Source organism: Diadema setosum, unplaced genomic scaffold (assembly GCF_964275005.1).
Source record: "Diadema setosum unplaced genomic scaffold, eeDiaSeto1 scaffold_31, whole genome shotgun sequence".
NCBI lineage: Eukaryota > Metazoa > Echinodermata > Echinoidea > Diadematoida > Diadematidae > Diadema > Diadema setosum.
In genome coordinates, this window is record NW_027307657.1 from 364,819 (window position 1) to 389,560 (window position 24,742).

The 24,742-nt window shown below is 36.2% G+C and overlaps 1 protein-coding gene across 1 annotated transcript; it reads left to right on the forward strand.

The window, feature by feature from the left end:
• Positions 1-1,096: 1,096 nt before the first annotated feature.
• LOC140245768 (uncharacterized) lies at positions 1,097-24,742 on the forward strand. Its single transcript, XM_072325290.1, has 7 exons — positions 1,097-1,100; positions 2,563-2,871; positions 4,138-4,412; positions 5,555-5,676; positions 7,627-7,888; positions 15,770-15,856; positions 24,725-24,742. Exons 1-7 carry the CDS (start codon positions 1,097-1,099, stop codon positions 24,740-24,742), a joined length of 1,077 nt encoding a protein of 358 aa, XP_072181391.1.

The following is a 24,742-nucleotide window of genomic DNA, read 5'->3' on the forward strand; positions in this document are numbered from 1 at the left end:
TCATGAACCATATACGACGATCGTATTGACGTTTTAATCTACCACCATGACGTAAATAGAAAGCACTATAAACTCCAGTTAGGCCTATTTGGGATCATAGTAGACGAGCCTGCAGCTTTACACGCCTTTTTGTAAACAGGCCATACAACATACGCAAACCAATATAGTAGTCAGGTAGTACCGATGCGTTCTTACGTTTGGCGTTCGTGGTATGATTTGCCAATGATGGTGTTATTCGTCATACAATTATTTCCCCATGTTATTTCTACGTCGCTACACATGAATAATGGGACAGTTAATCGTGTCGACCATTGCTACCATGGGAACGACTGCGAACTAGAACGAGGCTTGCAGGGGTCGTTGAACATGAGAAATTCAAAACCTTTGTTGCAACTTTAGTCTGGGCACTATTAGCAACTGAATGGCATTCGCAGTATCGGATGAATACCTAAGTCTATATTAGAAGTGCAGAAAAAAAAAATGCTTGAATAGAAATCATGATTGTCAGTCCACGTATTGTAATCTAGCCGCGGCGGTGAAAACTCATGAAAAAAAAAATGTTTTATACTAGTCATGATTACAGGACATTTCCTTACCTCCCAACATTCTAACAAACATCACCCTGTCATGTGTTGTAGCTCCACATGGCTAAAAAAAAGGAGCCTTGGTGAGTTTGTTTAATTCACCTTCTTGCCTTCTCTCCTCAATAAAGACGATTAAATTGCGAGTTTGTACTAGCTGCCTCCAATCACTCTCGTCTTTACTCTCTCTATGCTGCTGTAGGTATTTCAATTTGTTTTGCTTTGATTTGGTTTATTCTTTGTACGGCATGCTTTAAAATAACATCAATTACCTTCAATGCCTTTAGCAGTGTATTATACAAATTTCCCATGGCATGACACAGTAATACAGTAGTATATACATGTAGCTATTTTACACAATTTTAACAGTTTCCGTACTCTTTCTTTCTCCCTCCCTCTCACTCTCTCTCTCTCTTTCTATATGCTGTTATATATATATATATATATATATATATATATATATATATATATATATATATATATTATATATATATAATATATAATATATATCCGCGATGGGTATATATCCGTCGGGAATATCATTTTGAGGCTTGATGAAAAGTGTTCGATGCTGTAAAGCAGGGCATACAAGGCGTATCCGTGCTTTGGTGTCGTGTCCGCTACCCGCAGTGGTTTCACGCTGTGGCGATCTTCAGGCAGACTGACTTTCAAAATGATGTGCTTCTGTGTTTGTGTTGCGCCGTGGATCGGCTTAACGCACGGATGGTTTGCCTGTTCCGGTGTCTACATAAGTTCGGACCTTTTGTTAAGCATGTTTTTGTTTCGAATGACTATGGCCTTCTCAACGAGGCAGGATTGCACAGGTCACTCTTCCTTAGAGTTATGTTTGACTTTTTCTGGACATTCCATGTTAGCGCAAAAATTGCATGTTTGTCTTTCAGGCTCCAGGTGTAGGCTACTTTGAGAGCTGGGTCTCTTTTTTGTATTTTTCATGCTTGATCGATTTAACATGAACAATGTATCTTTTCATATGGAATGAATTTTTGTTCATTTTTTAGCAGATAAAATTGGATAAATTGTCCAAGTGAAACATACAAAGTGATTGGATAAAATTGTCCAAGTGAAACATACAAACCTATTGGATAAAATTGTCCCACTGAAACATACTAAGATAGGATAACAGAATATTCGGATAAAATCATCCCATATAACATACAAACTGTTTGGATAAAATTGTCCTAGTGAAACATACATGTACTAAGACAGGTTAACAGACTATTCGGATAATATTGTCCCAGTGAAACATACAAACTGATCAGATAAATTATTGTCCCGCTGAAATATACTAAGATAGGTTAATAGACTATTCGGATAAAGCAATGGAACTTCCAATGCAAAACAAAGGAAAATTGCCTGTGTGGATATTAAGATGTGTTAACTTCTTAATGGGATTTCAACATGAAAGAAAGTGGAAACTGCTCAATTGGAAATATATATATATTGCCCAGCTGGGTTCAAACCCATGAAAAACATTGGTTGCAGGAATCAGAGGTTGAATTCTTAACCAAGCTCCCATACATCTCCACAAACAAAACGTGTGGAATGGAAGCTTATGTGAAAGATAAACGAAGAATCATTTTATGTTTCCATTCGCATTTTCACTTCATGACATTCTTTTTGCTATTCTGAGTAACTCCATTTTCAGCAAGTGTGGGTGCCTGTGGCACACCCTCTCCCTAAAACATACAATATTGCTACCTTCTTGTGTCTGACTCAGAGCAATAGTAACAAGGATGAGTCCACACTTGTGAAAACAGCATTTTCAAAAAAAAAAAAAATCAGATGAAGCATCCAGGATAGGATCTTAACCATTTTCTCTCAATCAATAGGTTCTGATGTTGTGAGTTAAAACTTTTTCTGTTATCTGTTAGGAAAAAGCATTATCTGTACTTACGTCAGTCACAAGACTGGTAACTACATGCTATAATGCTCTTTTTTGTGTTGTTGTTTTTGATTGTAGAGAGAATCAAGTCAACCAAGCACAGTCGAGAACTGACATCTATTCTTCGCATGAGATGCTGTCGGAATTACTGTCTGCACAAGGTGTCCCGCAAGGAAGTGGCCCTGTGCAGGAATGCCTTCCAAGAGAAGAAAAAGTGTGAGCAGAGACAGTGGATACTGCAGTACTTTCTTAAACACCACGAAGATTCTGGAAATGCTCTGAAGGTCCTCTACACTATTGGGGTCACAGAGGTGTGTCAACGTGGATGGCGATTGGCTCTTGGGATATCTAGAACCCGTTTTTGGCAGATTGAATGTCATTTTCGAGGTTAGTATTGGATTGCATACTTCCGATTTGAATAATAAACAGTAGTTGTACCCAACAACAAGAACAAGATTGGTACCTGGTACAGTTCCACCTCGATTATCCAGCCTCCTTTTATCCAGAAATCTTTATTATCCGGACACGTTCATGCATTGAAGGACTTTTTTTTTAATCCAAAGATTGAGAAGAAACAGCGACTTTAAACTCAACTAAAATTTCTACAAAACTCACACGATTTACCTACAATATTCCCGACAGAACTAACATAAATTCACACCATATTATCATTGTAAAAGTAAGGGACCACTATTTTGCGCATGCTAGCATAGATTACACCACCGTTGCAGGGTACGCTATCTGCCTAGCTGCCAGTGCACTTGGACGGCAGCTACATACATTAACATTGTGTTTCCCATATCCGGCCAATTCGCTTATCTGGATGAGCGCTGGTCCCGACATGGGTGGATAATTGAGGTTGAACTGTATGAACATTGTACCTTCAATAAAGTGTGTCAATACCCGAGTATTGTGTTTGCTATATTTGTAGAACATACTTGAGACTTGAGACATGCCTTTTGCAAAATATTAGAATTTTTGTCACTCCAATTGTGCCAAACTGTTATGGCGGTATTATCTGATTTATAGAAATATTATGTATACTTTCAGGGGCTATCACAAGTGAATTATTGCTGTTTTTGTGTATCTTAGCTGTACACTAATTTGATTTCCATAGTATTGGTACACTTTAAATGTATATTAATAGACTTGGAAAAAAACAAAACAAAACAAGAAGAAGTAATGAAGTAACCATACTTGATATCATCCAGTATTCCACTCTGCATGTGGGTGATTTAAGTTGGTTCAGGGAGTTAGCCAAAAATTGTTTCATTTGCTAAATGCTAAATTTCCAGTGTGCCATCTTTTTCACCACTAAGTCTTCTCTGATATCATTTCCTATGTTATAAAACGTCTAGCTTAGTTAAAATGGTGAAATTCTTGTACGGTCGTCAATATTTGAAACTGAAATCATGTGGTTATATAGAGCAGTGATGTTACGACTGGTAGATTGCAAGTTCAAAACCCATCGTGCTTTTATGCTCTCATTGACCCTATCTAGGCTAGGTTATTTGGGGAGTTCTTAGAGCCAAATGCTGAAACCACAATAGCCTTACATGTCATAGAGTGATATGCTGTATACAAAAAATGTAGATTGTTAGGGATGGCTGTGTTAAATTTGGAAATGCTTATGCTTTCATCTCTCCTTTATAGATGGATATCAGACATATCTCCCTCCAAATCAACGGCGACGAGGACTACAGTCCAAAGCAGCAGCTTCAGCTGTAATGTGGCTGGATAGATTCTCGAGAAGATTTGGAGACAAACTGCCAGCCCAAGAGCTTATACATCTCCCATCATGCTTGACCCGAGCAACTATGTACAATCTCATGAGGGAAGAATTGGAGGAGCAGGGAGAAGAAGTGTGTAGCAAGGCTCACTTCTTACGCATATGGAGAAAAGAGATGTCTCATGTGTCAATACCAAAGGTAATCATACTATTGGTGCTATGGTAAAATGGTCAATATCAGGATGCATTGCTGTTGTATCTTACCATACCTGCATAATTCCATGGAGGGGGCAGTATGTACAGGGCTATTTGAGCTCCATTCTGATGGGGATAGTGTGGGTGACACTTGCAGTCAAACAATGTATTCCCTGACAAAGTTGCCTAAACACCATACTGCTTAAAAATGAAAAGTAAAGAAATCTTGGTGCCCCAATGGAATCTCCAAATTACAACCATATTTCCCATTATTCCGAGTTTTCAAAACTGTTTACAATTGGGCACCTGATTAGACCCCTAGGAAAATGTTAGCATGGAATCCTGATTAGAAGATGTGAAAATTTTTCAAACCAGACATTGTTCTTATGTTTTTGTTGTTTTCTTAGTGTCTTATGTATTCACAAAATATTGAGAGTTTTTCAGTCATTGTGCTGTCATGAAATATGTTGTAACCTTGGAACTTATGGCCTAACTTTGAAGGACTACCATAAGATGTGCCTGGTTTCTAGTGTCTTACGTATTCACAAATATTGACAGTTTTTTGTCATTGTGCTGTGATGAAATATGTTATAACTTTGGAACTTGTGGCCTAACTTTGAAGGACTACCATAGGATGTGCCTGGTTTCAAATTCATAAAAAAATTGTCACAATTTTTGGCTATTGTACAATGATCTCAACTTCTTGATGGGTGTCAAGTTGAACCGCAACCCCAGTTAGACAAGGTTAAAATAAGCTTGGTTTGATAATTGCAGCCAAGTCTTTACATGCATGTATATTCAAATAACTGCATCCCAATATATTTATGAGTATTCTACCCTATCAATTCTGCTTTACAAATCTTTTATATATATATATATATATATATATATATATATATATATATATTAACAAACTCTCTCCAAAAAACGAATTCCTTATCTTTAATTTTCTTTTATAATCAGTAAGACACCCTGTACCATACCCATATCTGTGAGGCTATGATTTCAATAGTGTTTCCTTTCTTGTATAATAATTGTTTTTGGTCAAATAACACACAAACAAAAGAGTCACTTGCTGAAAGAATTCCAGATCCTTTTTGTCCTCAACAAATAAAAATATCAATATATGTTCCCCGTTTTCTTCAGGTCAACAGATTTTCAAAGTGCGATGTGTGTACACAGCTTAAGCAGAGCATCGAGAGAGCCAATGAAAAAGAAGAAAGACAAGCACTCCATCAACAGAGGGAGGAGCATCTGACTCAACAAAAGTATTTTTTGTGTGTGTCTCTACATGCAGGGCTGCAAAATATTTGATGTTTTGGTGGCCATTATTGCTAATTTTGATACCCAAATAAGTCAAAATATCGTTCAAGTAAATGATCAATTTTCACATTTTGGTATGCATGCAAAGTAGTTGAAAAAAGGCCAAGTTTTGAGTAATGGGGTAATATTTATAAAATATTGAATGGCCTTGAGATTGATACAAGGAAATATTGGACGAGCTATGCACAAATATTGGACGAGTCGAAGACGAGTCCAATATTTTACTTAGCGAGTCCAATATTTCCTTGTATTAACCGAAAATAGGACATCCAATATTATCATTATTATCCTACAGAGGATTTTAGCAAAGAATGTTTTTACTTAGGCCTACCCTTTCTGTCTCCAAGTGCTGTATGGTCTCCTACTGTACTTGATCCTAACATGATGGGGTATGGTACATGTATACTCTTCAGTGCAAGTTAATCCACTTCAGTCCAAAATAAAACAGTGATCTATGTATCCAAGGTAGCCGTCATGTTACTGTTAGGCGGAGATCTAGCTAATTTAGACCAGAATTAGATGTATTTGTATCTGAGATCTGAGACACAATTCACGTCACATCTACCGTAGATCGTGAAAGATCGAATTACTACTACTGTATGTAGTCCTACTGTATTTAGTAACACATAACGACCGTACTTTAACATGCATGCAAATGCAAGCATCGGCCGGCTACATGTATTTATATATCGCGCGTGGGCTACTTGTATCTAGCTGTAGCGCTGAGCTAATCAATCGTCGCCTGCATGCTAAAAAAACAAAACAAAACAAGATGCAACTTTCCTGTTATGAAAGTGATATTTTGAAAAAAATTGTATGAAAGACAATATCAACTAATTGATATATGAAACTTGTTTGTATATACACAAAATTTTAGAAGAAACGATATTTTAGTTAATTCGTGATTGACTAATCACAGACGTTTTTACTTCATATTTCAGGTCATTTCGTATTTATATCTCAACCAATCACGGTGCAGTTTATAAAAACTTTGGGGGATCCCCCTCTTGCCATCCAATATTTTAAATATTGGTCGCCTCGGAAAAAAAAATATTGGTCGAGTTCAACAAACTTTCTCAGTGGGTCGGAGGTTATGAGGTGCGTCGACAAAATAACACTTGTATTTGGGCTCTAAAAATCCTCTGTATGGATAATAATATGACATATTACATTTTCACTACTCTTGGAACATGGATCTAGGACAGTGTCTGGATGTTATGGCTTTTCTTCACTGATTCAAAGACAATTTGAAGTTGTTTTGTTTTCTGGAATGTATAACACGTACCTCCCCATAATGCTTTACAGTGTGGTACCAAATACATATACAATCAGCAGATGAACTTCATGCTTGCATTCCGGGTAGTGGACCAATAGTGTAAACACACTATGCTCTGCTGTCAAGTTTTTGACTGAACAACAACTCTTTAAACGTTGATTCAAATTTTCAATATTTGAAAATTTCTTTATGGTATTTTCAAACTTGTATCTCTTATATAACATTTGTATCATTCCAGTTAGTAAAGTGACTTGGAGTAAATTTTTACAAAGTTATTGAAATTATTTAACCCATAAGTCTGAAGTTACCTGTTTGCAGGGAATCAACACTGTACAGGGAATTGATCACTCTCAGTTGTATTTGTAGTTTACCGGTATTTTCACACAGTGCACTCCCGTTATGATGAACAGGGTTATATCGAAGTTCCGGTTTCAATGAAGTAAAAATTCATACTGCATCATTATCCACTCTATCAATTTTTATCATTTAGTTGTTTCGTTATTACAAAATTTCGATATAACAAAAGAAAACTGCCAGTCCCGAGGACTTTGTTATAATGGGAGTTGTTACTGTACTGTTTATTGAATTGTGAAATATGTTTTTTTTTTTCTTTGAACAGGACTGAAAGGCTTAAATACTACAAACACGCACAAAAGGCACGGAAGTACCCAGAGAAATACATCAGAATCATCAATGATGGCATGGATCAAAAGTCAACAAGTATACCCAGATTCTACCGCATGTCAAAGTCCTTGTCAGCAGCCTGGAGACTTCCATCCCACATTACTGGAACTATCGTACATGGAAGGGGGCAGCACATGTTTGTGGAAACCAAAGAGTATCCACATGACTCAAACCTCACTTCAACTATCCTTCTGCAGGTTAGTCTGAGTCTGAATACCCTAAAGAAGATTATATCCACTGTTGGCAAAAAAACAAACAAACAAGCGAAAACAAAAAAACTAGAAAAGCACTCTGAGAGCGCAGACCTCCGCCAAGCATGCAGCTCATTTCCATCACTGATCTTGTTCTTCTATAGAGATATCAGTGATTTCCACCCATATGTACTTATAGCATGCTGAACGTGTGTATAGTGTGCTGAAAGTCGCCCGATTTCCCAATATAGAAGCCTTTGTTACGTCATAAACCCTCAGCTGCATGGTGCGCCTCGCCCTAGCAAAAACTAGAGCACGCACTTTAGTGCGCGCATGCAAACCTCAGTACGCGCAGCCTGAACTCCCAAGTTCATTGACCCTACCTGGCAAAGTACCAAAAATCCTTCATAAATACCCCCAAAATTCCCGGATCACTCTCAAAAGTTAATTGTTTGTACTTGTGTCATTCTCAACCTTTCCTGCAAGTTTCATCCCAATCCGTTAAATACTTTTTGAGTTATTCTAACTAACTATGCAATGCCTCAAGGTGTTTTCTTGAAACTTAGGGGGTGTTGCAAGAAAGTCAAGTTGCAATTGATTGCAAATATCTATTGCAACTTTGCAATAGATAGATCGATTGCAAATTGCAATCAATCGCAAATTCCTGTTGCAAGAAGGGAGCTTGCAATTAATTGCAAGATGCAATTGATTGCAAGCTCTCTTGTTGTATTTTGTATTTATATAAGCGACTGGCAAGACAAGCCTAGCCAATTTGTCCATTTTTCAATGCATTTTGCATGCATAAAGATTAACAGGAGGGCCAAACCCCAAAAAGTCGCTTACTTAACGAGTGAGTTGCACTCTCTCTACAAACTAAGTAGACCATGCTTATTTTCAAGTTTTTATTGTAACAAACAACATTCCACTGGTCTACCTCAAAAAATTTGTTGCAAAAGCCTCCAAATCCAAGATGGCGTCCAAGATGGCCGCCCTATTTACTGAATTTGTTATTTGAAAGATAGATTTTGATTGAAAGATCAGATTTCAACAAATGTGATGTCATATGAAAGAAAATAAAATTTTCTACAAGTTGATACCATTTTTGTGGGTTATTGTAATAAGTGGATTGAGATTTTAAGGAAAAAACACTCATTTTTTGATATTTTTCTGAAAAAAGGAAAATCATGAAAATGCTTGATTCAGCATAAATCAGAGAAAGACTAAAGGATTATCTTGAAACGTTTCAAGAATTTTGTTTGACATATGATTAATATTTGGAGAAAATTAGGGGTCAGTACCGTTTTTGGTTCAGGAGTTATAATGTCTCAAACTTGAAAACTCACTATGTAAAAATGGCCACTTTAGTTGTGACAATACCTTGTTGGTCGTAAAAAGAGCCTGCGCGCGCCAAGACTACTACACGCACCACTGACACTGGCGCTTGTAGCAGTGCCAGTGGTGCGTGTAGTAGTCTTGGCAAACGCAGACATTTTCTTTGACAAACAAGGGTTTGTGCCTGCAAACTAATTTTTCATACCAAGTGGTAGCTCAGGTGACGCTGATTGCTATTATTTCAAAGTAGATTGTTCTGAAGCAGATGAGATGAAGCAAAACTATCTTTCAAATAGAGGTAGAAGCTTGAAACAACCTTGCTATAGAAAGTTTAAAACAAAATCTGGATCAATCACTCAAAAAATTCAAGATCGCAGGCCATCAAAGCTGACATAGTGTGTTGCGCCAAAGTAAATGTATCATTTCGATTTTGATACAATGTTGTCTGTTTTGCTGTCTATTTATATGGTTTTTTATTCTGAACATCTTAATGCTATTTCCAACCATCTTAGGTTTTTACGGAGACATTTTTTTCAGAATGCACCATGAATATTTCTCTAAAAAGTAAAAAAAAAAAATTGAATTAAAAATGTTTATGAAAACCATGCAGAAATTAACATCTTTCCCATATAATCAATATTTGGAGAAAATTAGAGGTCAGTATTGTATTTGGTTCAGGAGTTATAATGTCTCAAACTTGAAATCCCATTTTACATAATATGCATTTACACGCATCTGTTCCCAAAAACGTCACAGAGGGTCAAATCCAAGATCGTGCTTACTTTTCGAGTTCCACTCTCTCTATAAAAAAGACCATACATAATATTAAGCATACTAAGCAATGTTCCGTAAGTACACCTCAATAGATTTGTTGCAAAAACCTCCAAAGTACAGATGCGGTCCAATAGGGCCGCCATTTTTATTGAAGTTAACATTTCAAACATAAAATTTGATAGAGACATTGGATTGCAACACATTTGATGTCATATGAAGGAGAGTAAAACTTCCTAAAAGTTGATACCACTTTAGCTGTGTATTGTGATAAACTGGGGGGGGGGGGGAATCCATATTCTTATATTGTTTTGAAAAAAGGAAGAAATGTGAAAATGCATGATTTAGTATTTATCAAAGAAGAACTGAAGAATTATTTTGAAACCTGTGATTGAGATTGAGATTTACTGAGATTGAGACATAATTCATATTTCTGGAATTACAGGCAATATCATACACTATTGACAAGTTAACGTCTAAAACTTGAAAAAATTACATTTATGCATTATAAATTTTGCATACAATGTGTTTACATGGTCACATGTAATACTGTAACGGTCTAGTGACTTGCAAGTACCTGCAAACTAACTTTTCATGCCAAGTGGTAGGTGACGCTGATCGCTATTACTGTAGCATTTCATCATAGTAGATTGTTCTGAGGCAGATAAAATTGAACAGAAAGTATTTTCCAAAAAGAGATAGGAGCTTGGAATTTGGCACAAATTTTGCCAATGTGTAATATTTAGCGATAAAAATAGTATCCACACAAAATTCAAGATGGCGGTAATCAATCGAGGTTGTCGTTCAAGGCATTATTTACCATTAGTGCTCGTAAAACAAAAACCCAGCTTTACTTAATCCTCAAACTAGTTCTAAACTGTGAGTTAGGGATAGAACAACTAATGTACAAACTAAAATCAGTATAATTAATGCTAAATATTGTTAGATATACTAAATAGATCTGATAAGAATGTTTTTTTTTTTATATACTAAATTGTCAACAGTTATGGCTATGGTTTCTTGAAAAGCAATGGTGATATCTCCGTATGTTTTAGGCTTTATTATAATTTTTTTACATGGCAGAATGTTTTGTAATACAACTAACCTGCACATATAAATCGAATGTGATATCTCTCCCAATGGTAGAATACCTTTAATGTGTTGCGTCAAAGTTAAATCTCAACTTATAACTTATAATTTGATATATCTTTTTAACCTTGTTATATTGCTGTCTATTACATGTTCCTTTACATCCGAACGATATTGTGCTAGTGTAAACCATATTTAGGGTCTCTTTTTTTTTTCTTTTTTCTTTCTTTTTTTTTTTGGGGGGGGGGGGGGGGGCTCATTCCAGTGTTAGGGTAAGGCCCAATCTTTGATAAAAAAAGAAATGCTTCTCTATCAAAGATATGCTTTTTTACCTGTATGTTACTCTGCTGTTATAGAAACGCCTGAATGATGATGGTATATGTGTAATAATGTCTGATCCGTAGATGTCCTTGAAAGCCCTTCTGATCCGAACCCCCCCCCCCCAAGAAAAAAAATAAATAAATAAATAAAAAATCCGACATGGCGGCAATTTCTCAACTTTGTTGTGCGAAATGTGTTGTGCGAAATTACTTTTCAGTATGTTGTTCGAATAAAATTGTCCAAATTGATTATTCGTGCTGTATATTCACATTTACAAATAAGCATGCTGAAACTGTATTTTCTGTTACCAGATTTTTCTTACATTGTTTTAGGCTGATTTCATGTGGGTTATAGTGTCACAATTGATCTGAGCTTATGCCATTGGTAGATGCTTTCCCATATTAGATATCAGGATCACTCGAGAGTGAAAATGTTCATTTTCATTCATTTTAGAGTGACCTCGGGGATCACTCGAAGAGTGACAAGTGATCCCTAAGGCAGGGCTCGACACTAACGGTGGTCCGGTGGCCTGGGGCCACCAAAAACGCACGTCGGGCCACCAAAATGTCAGAAATGAAGAACATAGGTGGCCTGATCGGGCCACCAAAAAAGATCGGATATTTGCCTTTGGGCCACCAAAAATAAAAGTTAGTGTGGAGCCCTGCCTATTAAGGTCACTCTAAAATGAGTGAAAATGAACATTTTCACTCAAAAGTCACTCCAATTTCACTCTAAATTCAACGTATTCTTGTTATTCACTCCTCACATCAAAAGCAAAAACTTCCACTCGATTTGGGTTTTTTTTTTTCTTTTTCGGAGAGTAGAATATCACTGGTTCTAAAAATGTGTCCATAAAAACCTAAGACGGTTTAACATAGCACAACAGACAACATTGTATCGAAAACGAAATAATACATTTACTTTAGCGCAATTTTATACACTATGTCAGCTTTGATGGCCTGCAATCTGGAATTTTTTGAGTGATTGATCCAGATTTTGTTTTAAACTTTCTATAGCAAGGTTGTTTCAAGCTTCTACCTCTATTTGAGAGATAGTTTTGCTTCATCTCATCTGCTTCAGAACAATCTACTTTGAAATAATAGCAATCAGCATCACCTGAGCTACCACTTGGTATGAAAAGTTAGTTTGCAGGCACAAACCCTTGTTTGTCAAAGAAAATGTCTGCGTTTGCCAAGACTACTACACGCACCACTGGCACTGCTACAAGCGCCAGTGTCAGTGGTGCGTGTAGTAGTCTTGGCGCGTGCAGGCTCTTTTTACGACCAACAAGGTATTGTCACAACTAAAGTGGCCATTTTTACATAGTGAGTTTTCAAGTTTGAGACATTATAACTCCTGAACCAAAAACGGTACTGACCCCTAATTTTCTCCAAATATTAATCATATGTCAAACAATATTCTTGAAACGTTTCAAGATAATCCTTCAGTCTTTCTCTGATTTATGCTGAATCAAGCATTTTCATGATTTTCCTTTTTTCAGAAAAATATCAAAAAATAAGTGTTTTTTCCTTAAAATCTCAATCCACTTATCACAATAACCCACAAAAATGGTATCAACTTGTAGAAAATTTTATTCTCTTTCATATGATGTCACATTTGTTGAAATCTGATCTTTCAATCAAATTCTATCTTTCAAATAACAAATTCAGTAAATAGGGCGGCCATCTTGGACGCCATCTTGGATTTGGAGGCTTTCGCAACAAATTTTTTGAGGTAGACCAGTGGAATGTTGTTTGTTACAATAAAAACTTGAAAATAAGCATGGTCTACTTAGTTTGTAGAGAGAGTGCAACTCGACCTCTGTTTTTAGCTTTTGGCCCCCCGGTTAGATGCTCAATGTGTTGTGTCTCCTTATCCTGTGGTGGAGGGTTGCTGTGCGATCGTTGGGGATTCGAAACAGAGTAAGTTACAAAAAATGTCGATTTTGATCCCATTATTTACTCACTGTGTCTTGTATTTAAAAGATCTAGTTCCTTAGACTTACTTCTTATAAGAATTTCCTTGGAAAATGGGAAAATGTGTTTCCTATAACTGACAGAGTCGTGGCCGTCGCGAACACTCAGTGGGCACACAGTACATCAATCATAGTCCCACACATGGCTTTTTGTGTTAGCATTTTTTTCTTGCATTGGCAAGCTCCTTTTTTTTTCTGCTGCCAGGGCTCTAGAGGTCTATGTCTATAACCTCTAGAGCTAGGCCAGCAGGCCAAAAAAGTCGATGTCAACTAGACTTTCTGAAAGTAAACGATTTGAAAAGAAAGTTCATTATCCAAATCCGCTACTTTCAAGCAGGATTAGGAGCTATCGGTAGAGTGCTGGTGAATGCTATGCCTATGGCGATGAATAGAATTCTAATGTTAGGTGCTAGGCCTACACAGGCTACGCTACGCCTTTATACACAATGTACGTAGCCTATAATCTATACTCTACGACTCTAGAACCATCTTGGATCTATGATCTAGATTTTAAATAGCCTAGTAGCCCTAGGCCTACTCCCTTGGCCTCATTCCCCTCCTGTATATGTGGGCTAGAATCCCTAGTTATTTTGCAGTGATACTGTCCATGTGACGCGAAAGCTTGCTGAATTTTTGAATTGATGTGACTAGTTATAGATTTACTTTTGATACTCTATTAATGTTAGACTCTAGATGTGGTCTAAGAATAGAGTCGCTAGACTATATAAAATAGTCTGTAGGCATATTGTAATTTGGGCCAGTTTCTAGACCTAGCTAGGGGTTTAGATCTAGGTAGGGCCTAGAGGTTCTAGTGGTAGAAATTCTACTATTGCAGGTCTTAAAGAAGGGTAGGAGGGGCCTACGTGCTCCAGGATTTCACTATTTTACATTTATTTTCAGTCCAATGAATGGTTAGAACTAATTAACCGTATCAACCGTACCAGCGACCCCATCACAGACGTGTCGTTATTGGTGTAGGCCTACAGCACCTCTTTGGGTGGAATAGACCTTGCTTTTTTTAGGTTGTTCTGTTCTGGAATTTGGATGGATCAATTGAAATCTTGCAATTTATAGTGTTGACTTGCTGGATTAATAAAAAGCTAGAATTTAAAACGAACAAGGGCCAAGTGCATCTGTTTGGGTAACTATACAGTCATACACAGCTAGCCCAGGGCCCCAAAACGACACGTCTGTATTGGGGGCGCTGGTATGGTGGATACGGTTAATTAGTTCTAACCATTCATTGGACTGAAAATAAATGTAAAATAGTGAAATCGTGGAGCACGTAGGCCCCTCCTACCCTTGTTGGGCTACTGTTGGGGGGGGGGAGAAATTGAACCATTTCTATAGCAAGTACCTATGGTACACAAGTAATCAGAGTTGCAATGATAGTACTGTAGTGTAAGTGTATCAAACAGTGCCAGTAAAACTTTAAGTTTTGTAATACAGTGTGTAAATATAGGTCTATAGTCACCAAGGCTGAAAATTCAGACAAGAAGCGTACGCATAAGATGAGCAAACTGACTGTAGGATATCCAAGCAGAAATATTTAAATGTGTCAGTGCTTTTGTTGAAAACAAGAGGTTGAAGGGGTATATGAAAGCTACCTAGGCCTGGAATTCAAGTGATTTACTTGATGGAGTCATAAATATGAGAACAACAATTCTTTATGCTCTTTTTGTTTGTGGAAAGAACAAATAGGCCTAATTGTTAGAATGCATTTAAACAAATGGTATTTATGGACACTTACCAATTTGATACCAGAATTTGCATAGTACTCTACTACTTACAAGGTGTATGCCACCCTATATAGTGTAGTTGTAACCCCGTAGGCCTACCCAAGCCCCAAGTCACAGTGACCTCCAGATTTGGGAGATGAGGAAACATAGTTGAGAGTGCTTGCAATAGGCAGGACACATGAGAGCCAAATGGATATGTGGTTTGCAATGTATATACGGCACTAAAAATATTGTACATGTCTGCATATGAATATGAGTGGGGGTGATTGAGGATTGATGGGCAGTCAGCAGTTAACTGTGTCTAAGTCGATTTAATTTGGACTAAAGAAATAAATTCTGCTTCAAGAAAATTTGGCTTATGAAGATTAAAATTAATAGAATATAAAGAGAAGAGGATGTGAAAAGACCTTAGACTTTGGTGATCATTGACTTTAATATGCAAGGTGAATGACTGTATAGAGGAATAATTTGTCACAGAAAGGAGGATATAAAAGCAGTTCAAAGAGTGTTCCAACTTTACTGTAATATCAAGAAAAAAGTGCCTGCTTCTAAACATCAATGTCCATTTTGTTCCTACACTGTTTGGTTGTAATTTTGCAAATTCTCATTGCTCTTTTGTACTTCTGCACGATGAGACAATTTTTTCTGTTCTATCAACAGGGAATGGAAGAAAAAGAGGAGAAAACCATGTTTCTTCAAGACCAAGACTCACTCCAGCATGAGAATTCCAGCCAGTGCACACAGACAGTAAGTGAACATTGTACATTGTACAGAGTTGTACGATAATTTCTAGTTAAGAGAGAGAATGAAATGTGTAGAACCTCTCAGCTTGAAATGTGAATAGATTGATTTGTTGGAATCTGTCATTATTGTTTTAGGATAAATTCTGATGTGATGTCTCATTTGAGGATACTCGTAGTTGTACAATGACTTCATCCTACTGAACAAAAAAAATGGACAGCATGGCATAGTAATGAGTAAAGAAGACTTCGCGGCAGTTCATACAAGATTATAAGCAAAAATGATGCATTGAAATTTACATAACATAAATTTACTCATAATGAAAGGAATGTTATGTACAGCAATGGCTTATATTATGTTTGATAAAGAGTTTAGACATTCAAATCTCTTCATCAAGCTCCCTGAAAACTGAAAATGCTCTACATATCCTGACAGTAGTATTCAGGCCTTCATGATTCAGGTACATTGTATCATTTTGGCGCATGAAGTGGCATGTAAATACATATTCTTCAGTATACATGTATTACTGATTGAAATTTCCCTCATTTTCAAATTAAAATGTTGGCGCCATCATACCTTTACACATAATGCCTTTTGGATGGCCACAAAATGACTTTGTGAGTGCAATGTTTCCATTTTTATTTCCCATTTCTTATTTCTTCAATATTTCTTGTATCATGCATAGGTATAACTTTTGTGAATCAAGGGGAATGGCAGCTGAGGGCAGACAGGCCAAACTTGATGTCAGGAGACGGTATACACTGCAAAGGATGAGCAGCTCGCTGTCAACAATGAGGAAAAGTGCGAACAAAACAAGGCAGTGATTTTTTAAACACATTTCATCAGGCTGAGGTCATCACACTTAGAAAACAAGGGACACACGAAGCAAGCAGTGTTTCAGAGCTGCAACAAGTGCATGGGCAGTAATAATCTTGGCTGCATCACATGCATCCAAGTATGCTAGCTACAATACATGTCATAGCACATTGTGCTTTTCAAAGATATTGAAGAGTCCTCTGGATATGGATTTCACCCCTGTCACTTATTCTGTGTGAGTCATTTATTCTGCAGTATTAGCACTGATAATGGGACACATCATCATCCTTTAACTGAACCATGTTCAAGAAGTTACGTGTAACATCCAAAACTCTCCACATAGAGATTGGCAGAAAACATATTGCAGAGTTTTGTTATTTTCCATGGGAAGAAATGTTCAGTCCATGATGTGTGTGTCGATACAGGGAGGTGACTCACCTCCCTCGTATATGTACAATGTATGTACACTGTAAAGCACCACAGTTTGAGTTTCTAGAGAGCTGTAGGACAATTATAACTTAAATATATACAAGAGTAATCTGGCCATGTATATCATGTCTATGGACATGTTTTACTATATTTTTTTTCCTTACCCTGGTCCATTATACACTGTAAATACAGCTTCACCTGGTATTCATAATCTCCAAGGTAACAGTTCACTGGTCCTTGTTTTGTTATTCAAACCACAAAATATGGTTTGTTACTCTGAAGGCTTGTAAGTCTCAGCCATATTCCATTTAAGGCTATCAAACTTTTAGAATAAGGAACATTCAAAATAACAAACAGTTTTAATAAAGGACATCATCGAATTCAAAACTGCCAAGGTATATTGTGAGACATTTCATGTTTCTTGGTGGTATAAAAATAGTTCTTTAACCCTAATCAGGCTGGGGGGGGGGCGGAATCCGCCCCCCCCCCTCGACGTTTCGCGCAATATCTTCGCAACGCGATAAGCTCCCGCCGCGATGTTTCATGACTTTTTTCTTTCAAGTATCGCGCAACTTTTGAGACCAAAATTGTTGCGCCCGCGCGTACCGTTTTGACGCGACGCCCGTTCGAAAAAAAATTGTCAACCCCAAAATTGCTCCAAAACGTGATTTTGTGTACAAATCCAATGCAAATTGTGTTTTTTCAATTAATTCATATAAAAATTCATATCTTCACTTAGCATGGCCGAAATTAAGTTATTTTAGCATAATAATGCTTCGAAAAATGTCTGTGACAAATTTTGGCCAAAAAACAAACAAAAACAAAAGGTCAAAAAACAATGAAATACATAAGAAATTCAAAAAACAATAAAATACATAAGAAATTAATTTCGATACAGTTTTTTTATCCTATGTCTCAGAAGAATGATACAAGAAACATTTTTAAAAAGAAATTAGCTTAATTTGAGCATTAATAAGTGATTTAGAGCCCAAAACTGATTTTATGCATAAATTACAATAATTAATTAATATAAAATATAAGAAAAATTTTTCGGAGAAAACAACCATACATTTTGATAGAATACGTCGCGGGCGTCGCGTGTGCCGATTTTCGGCGCGATCTCGCGTTCCATAGGCGAGATCTGAAGGGGGGGCGGAATCCGCCCCCCCCCCCCAGATATAGCATAGCCAAAAAAGCCCAGCCTGATTAGGGTTAATAAGTACTGGTTGAAATTATGATGATCTTGATCTTGTTTACAGTTGTGTAGCACCACCTGGGGGTAGATGAACCTGTACTGTGGCAAGATGGCACTGAATTTGATTTCTCAGCCATTGAACCACTTATTTGCATTGCATTCATGGGTCCTGGGATGGTTCCCACTAGAAGGTTAGAAGGTAGTTACGAGATATCTCCAACAAGCTGCGTATGTTTCACACAAGCACAAAAGATCAGCTAGATACTGCTGTGAGTCAATTTGTAGATTACATTACTAATCTGTTGTACATTTACATTTTGGTGAATCTTTTTTGGTTAATATTTTGTTTCCCAGTTGACATTGTGATATTGTAGCATAATTGTACACATTTCTAGGGCATTTGCATACATTTTTTGGCAAAAATTAACAGTTTTGCATGTCAGAACTATTTTTCGCTGTAACATTTGGTTAACATAAACTTAGTAAAGATATGTTTGTATGAGTAGATCACAGCACAAGTATACAAATGCAGATAAGTTACATGTAGATAAGCTAACTTTATGTGTGGTTGTCTTGATATTCAGTAATGTCTTAGTACCTCTATGACCATGCATGCTGAAAAGATATGCATGAGTGCATGACAGTGGGGAACACACACACATGAGTATTCAGCCATAGATGTGGGTTAATTTTGAGCTCAGTTGATGATATGATCTGGGATAGATAGGGTTTATGCAATGGGAAGAGAAACTTGGTGTATTTCAGATGTAAGTGCATGATGTTATCATGAAGATGTTCATGTCATACACTACATATGTATGTGTTCAGTCGTGCTGAACTGCAGAAAAGACATAAGGTATAGAATACAGATTTCAATGTAGAGGCTTTGACACATTCAGCGATAGGCCTACATGTCCTTGGAAGAGAGCATGTGAAGTAATCCTATTTATGAGGATAGCTACAGGTAATTGACTGAAGGGTTTCCAGCAGACTGTCAACCAGTTTGCAATTAAGCATGTTACAGAGAATGTTCATTTAATTTATCATTTTTAAGTATGAATGAATTTGATTATTGATTTAAAAAAAAAACATAAAAACATATAGAAAAATCACAAGCAGTAATGAATTATTGAACATTCTCTCAAGCTGCTAAAAAATAAAGATTTGTATTTATTTAATTTGGGACAATTTAAGTATACGTACAGCAACAACTCCCCTCCATTTTCGATTCTATGTTTCAAAGAAATCAATCATTCCATGACTATCCCACTTGACGTTCCAATGAATTTCATTTACAATTGTACCTCTTTTACGAACAATTCTTGCTAAGAACACAATTATTTATATTGGCCCAACTCATTGGAATTTTCTGAATAATGACATAAAAAATGCACCCTCTATATTTTCATTTAAAAGGAGATTAAAGTCTTTTTTTTGCAATTTTATGTTCCTACAGATTTGATCAGCCTGTTTGCTCATTTTAATTTCTTTTCGAAGAATTTTGATTACCAATGATATACTGTCACATATTTTCTCGTCCCTGTTGTCCTGAGACACTTACTGAGTAGATTCCATTCTACTTGTATCACTTTCGCATCTATTTCTCTCTATTTTTCCATATTTCTGTATCCTTTCCATGCATCCCATTATTCTTTCGATATAGCTCTGTCCAGGATCGCTGGATCTGTTTTGCCTTTCTGTCCGTTGTATTGTCTTCCTATTATGTCAGTCTTGTCTCGTTCTGTCTTGTATTTTAGTCCCCCTTTATAAGTTTTGTCGTCCATGTCTCGTTTAATGTTCATTCGCCTGTGTATGTGTGTCTGTCTGTTACTCTGTCTTCCTATTGGACTTCCAGACTTTTTTTATATGACTTTATTCCCAATCTTTTTTCCCCTTTTTGCATCAGTTCATTTTCTATTGACATTCTGTACCTAAGGGACCCACATTCTACAAGCATTGCCTTTTATGGGTCCCTCCATTTTTCGATACTTTGTGTAATGTTATATCGTCTATATCACTGCAGTCAATTTTCTTTGTAACGCATTTGTTACCCCAAGGTTCGACAGTTATGTTTTCTCAATTTACTTTGTTTTGATTATATGTAACCTTATTCTTTGTTACCAAAGAAAATGAAATGTTTATGTTCTTTTCGAAAAATGAAATAAAGTTTGAATTGAATTGAATTCATACTTTACATCATTAGAAAATGTCATTCTAGTGCTTACAGCTGCCGAAATAAATACTTGAAGTGCACCTTTGAAGTACCATCCCGACATGCACCACAATTTCTTCTGAATTTCCTGAAAACTGCAGGTGAAGTTAAATCTGCATTTTAAAACTTGATTTTAGGGTCAAAATGCACTGTTTCCATGACAACAGAATTTCAACTGTACTCGAGTCTATCACAAATTTGCACTGACCTTGCTATGTGTGTTTGTGTGTGTGTCTGTCTATGTGTATACATATGTGTAGTACCTCGTGAGTACCTGGTGAATTTGACTGCTTCACAATTGTGGAAGTAGTTTACTCCACAAGATTTGAAGAAAATATGCAGTAACCATGGCAACACGTCATATACAAACACAAAGAGTGTCTTGCGTAACTACACCTTTGGATCATTACAGGCCCTACATACTGAATTTGAAATAAATAAAGAAAAAGTTCGTTCCGCAATGTTTTGGGTAGTTACCATGGCAACGCTTTCCCTGACAGACACACAAAAACATGTCTTGCATTTCTATACCTCAATGTCATTATGTACACCAAATTTGAGTTCATTTGCTTCAAAATAGTGCAAGAAGTTCAAATCTTAAGATTTTAAAGAAAATATGTTGTTACCATGGCAACGCCTTGTCGGGTACAAACACAATCAAGTGTGTCTTGCATAATTGCACCTATAGATCATTGTACATACCAAATTTGAAACGAATTGCTTAAATACTATGAAAGTAGTTCACTCCACAAGGTTTTTGGAAAATTGTGGTTACCATGGCAACGCTTTCTCTGACAAACACACACAAAAAAAATGTCTTGCACGTCTACACCTCAATGTCATCATGTACACCCAATTTTAGTTCCACTGCCTTAAAACTCGAAATAGTTTCACCCCACATGATTTACAAAGAAAAAATTGCCGTTACCATGGCAACGCCCTGTCAGGTACAAACACAAAGTGTGTCCTGCATAAGTACACTTATAGATTATTATTTACATACCAAATTTGAAACAAATCGCTTAAGTACTGTGAAAGTAGGTCACTCCACGTAGTTTTTGGAAATTTGTGGTTACCATGGCAACGCTTTCCGCGACAAGCACAAAAAACATGTCTTGCACATCTACACCTCAATGTCATTATGTACATCAAATTTGAGTTCAATTGCCTCAAAATTGTGGAAGAAGTTCACTCCACACGATTTTCAAGAAAATATGCTGTTACCATGGCAACGCCTTGTCGGGTACAACACAAAGTGTTTCTTACATAACTACACCTAAAGATCATTGTACACATGAAATTTGAAATGGATTACTCAAATACTGTGGCAGTAGTCTACTCCACAAGGTTTTTTGGAAAATCGTGGTTACCATGGCAACGCTTTGTCCGATAAAGACAAAAAAAAAAACGTCTTGCACATCTTCACTTCAATGTCATCATGTAACCTAAGTTTCATCAAAATTGCTTCAAAACTGTAGATGGAGTTCGCGACGCAAGATTTGCAACGGACTGCCTGACCGACCACATGCTGATTCATCATACTAGTATACTGAGTAACCCCTTATACATTTTGTGTATGTAAAAAAAAAAAAAAAAGTACAGTGTATCTTACACAATCATACATTACATAAAAATGTCATTTGTACGGAATATTTTCTTCTTTTTTCTTACAAGAAATGAACAAATTTGGAGATTTGTCCCCCAGCATCTATATAAGCAGCCGCAATTATGACATTTGCAATCGATTGCAAAATTTGCAACTACCCCTGAATCTATTGCAAAGTTGCAATTGATTAGCAATTGATTGCAGGGATGCAATTGATTTGCAATCAATTGCATCTTTCTTGCAACAGAATTGATTGCAACTTGCAATTGATTGCAAATTTGCAATGGATTTCAGGATTTGCAATAGATTTTGGGGATTTGCAATCAATTGCAACTTTCTTGCAACGCCCCCTTAGTCTTTAAAAACAAGACATAAATTTTAGCTGTTATGTAGTTATGAAGTAAGTTCCGATACTGTGGCCCATCGTAATGGAAGGTGTTCTGAGACAGCAAAGTTCTTAAAATGGATTTTATTCGATCGCCTTTTTGGATAATGTGAACGGATTGATATCTTCGAAATATTGTTTAAGATATATTTGGAAAAGTATTTTATCATAATTGAATAAAAATCGTCTTAGATTAAAAAAGTAAATCTTTAATTGACAATTGTGTTAAAAATAACGTATAATGAGACAAAAAAGCAGTATGACATACATGATACGAAGTGACTTCTTTTGTAGAAGTGATTAAAGTAAGAGTGCTTGATACCTATTTCCCCATGCAAGGATACCATAATTTCAAAAAAAAAGGCAATATTAGGGAGGAATATGATGTAAGCATGGACGATAAGGGAAGACAAAATTTAAGCTCGGTGATTATAAAAATGTTTCTTGAAATAGCTTGGTTACACTAACAACATAACGTTTCCATAAAAGCCCATTATCAACTGTTATTCTAGTAAATTTAAAATGGGAAACATGTTCCACTGGAGCAGCATAAAAAACAACATATCGACAGGTATAGTGCCTCTGTACAGTTGCTAAAAATCATGCTAAAACCATTATGTTGCTTTTGAAGACTAAGAGATAATTTATTTGCCTTTATTCATTGGGCGACAATTTTTAAATCAGAGTTTATTGTATTTACAAGATTAAGATGGGTTATTGTGCGCGAAAATATTTTTTTATTCTTCCACATAGAGAATAAATCTCATGATCTCCAAAAATCATTTATATCAAGAATAAACAAGAGAGGACCTCCGAGTTAACTTCCATACCACATGATAGATATTTATGTTTGTTACAGCCATTTAAAGGGGCATATTACTTCCTCTTCATTAGGTAGCTCCTGAACTACTCCAAAGCCTTCCCAAGCATGTAAAATATCAAAATTAATGGTATCGAAAGTCTTGGAGCAGTCCAGTAACAAACCTATCAAATGAAAAAATGTGTTCCACTTTTCTATAGAACTCAATAATACGTTGTTGTGCAATGTTTTACCCTATCCAAACTTAAGATTTGAATTTTTAAAATATTGAATTTGAATAAATTAATAGTTCTTTTATGAATATTCTTTTCATGAACTTTGGCTCATGGACAAAACGAAGAAATTAGTCGTCCATAATTGACATCTAATTTGTCACCCTTTTTATACAAAGCAATGACTTTTGATTTTTTCATACTTTTGGGGACGACGCTATTAAAAAAAGATGGATTAAATATGTGAACTGAAGGATTCACGGTTGACGATATTACCCCTTCAGAAGAAAATCACTGATGTCATCCTGTCCAGCACTATTTTGATCTGAAATAAAAAACAGTGTTAATTATTTCCTGATTATGATATGGACTAATTAGACATATTGAACTAAAATACGATGGATCTAGAAATTCGGAAATATATTTTGTGTATAGGGAGGAATATTACTGTAAAGATTTTCTCCAATTGAAGAAAAATTATTATTTAGGATATTACACATTTGATCTGAAACTTCAATTATCTTTAATCAAATCTAATTTAAGTGATATTACCTAATAATACGGAACCTTCGTTTTAAACTTTCCCGTGTTTGTCTTACAACAAAAGTATGCAAAACACAATCCGATGTAATAAACGAGTCTGGTTGACCCTATTTTCTTTTTCTAGTGAGGAGATACAAACTATTTCCTTTCTAAACTGAGGCCTATGATAATCTTCGGATACACACTTGTTTTTAGTTCAGATGTAGGTATTAAGTACGGGACTAAGCATATACAATCATTATCGTAGCATAATGCACGCCATGAAATATTTACTGTAGATTTTGCAGAATGCACAATTAACAGTAAACACAGACACGGAGAGACAAAAGTAACAAATATGTTTGTACCGTCCTTTAGATCACTCACTTGTAAAGCGAGTGGAAATGTGTACTAAGACCATATTAAACAACAAATAATTTTCAAGACTGTATTCATATTCGTGCCAATATTGGCTACTGTAACGGCCCCCTTTTTAATAACATGAGCATTTGTTTCAAATTGTCAATAGGTTCCAATTGAAATAAACACGAGTTTGTCATAGACTAAGCCTGATTCCTCTTAAATTACTCGTTGGCAGAGGAGAAAAAAAGAGAAATGTCGCCATGAAGACTGGTGTGCCTTCTCCATACATCTGTATTTTATTGTTCTCCCAATAGGTTCAGAATACGTCTTGA

Excerpts from the sequence above, each read along its gene's own strand:
- LOC140245768 (XM_072325290.1), top strand. Across the intron at positions 2,872-4,137 it reads GATTGAATGTCATTTTCGAG|ATGGATATCAGACATATCTC; the intron begins GTTAGTATTGGA and ends TCTCCTTTATAG. Across the intron at positions 5,677-7,626 it reads GAGCATCTGACTCAACAAAA|GACTGAAAGGCTTAAATACT; the intron begins GTATTTTTTGTG and ends TTCTTTGAACAG.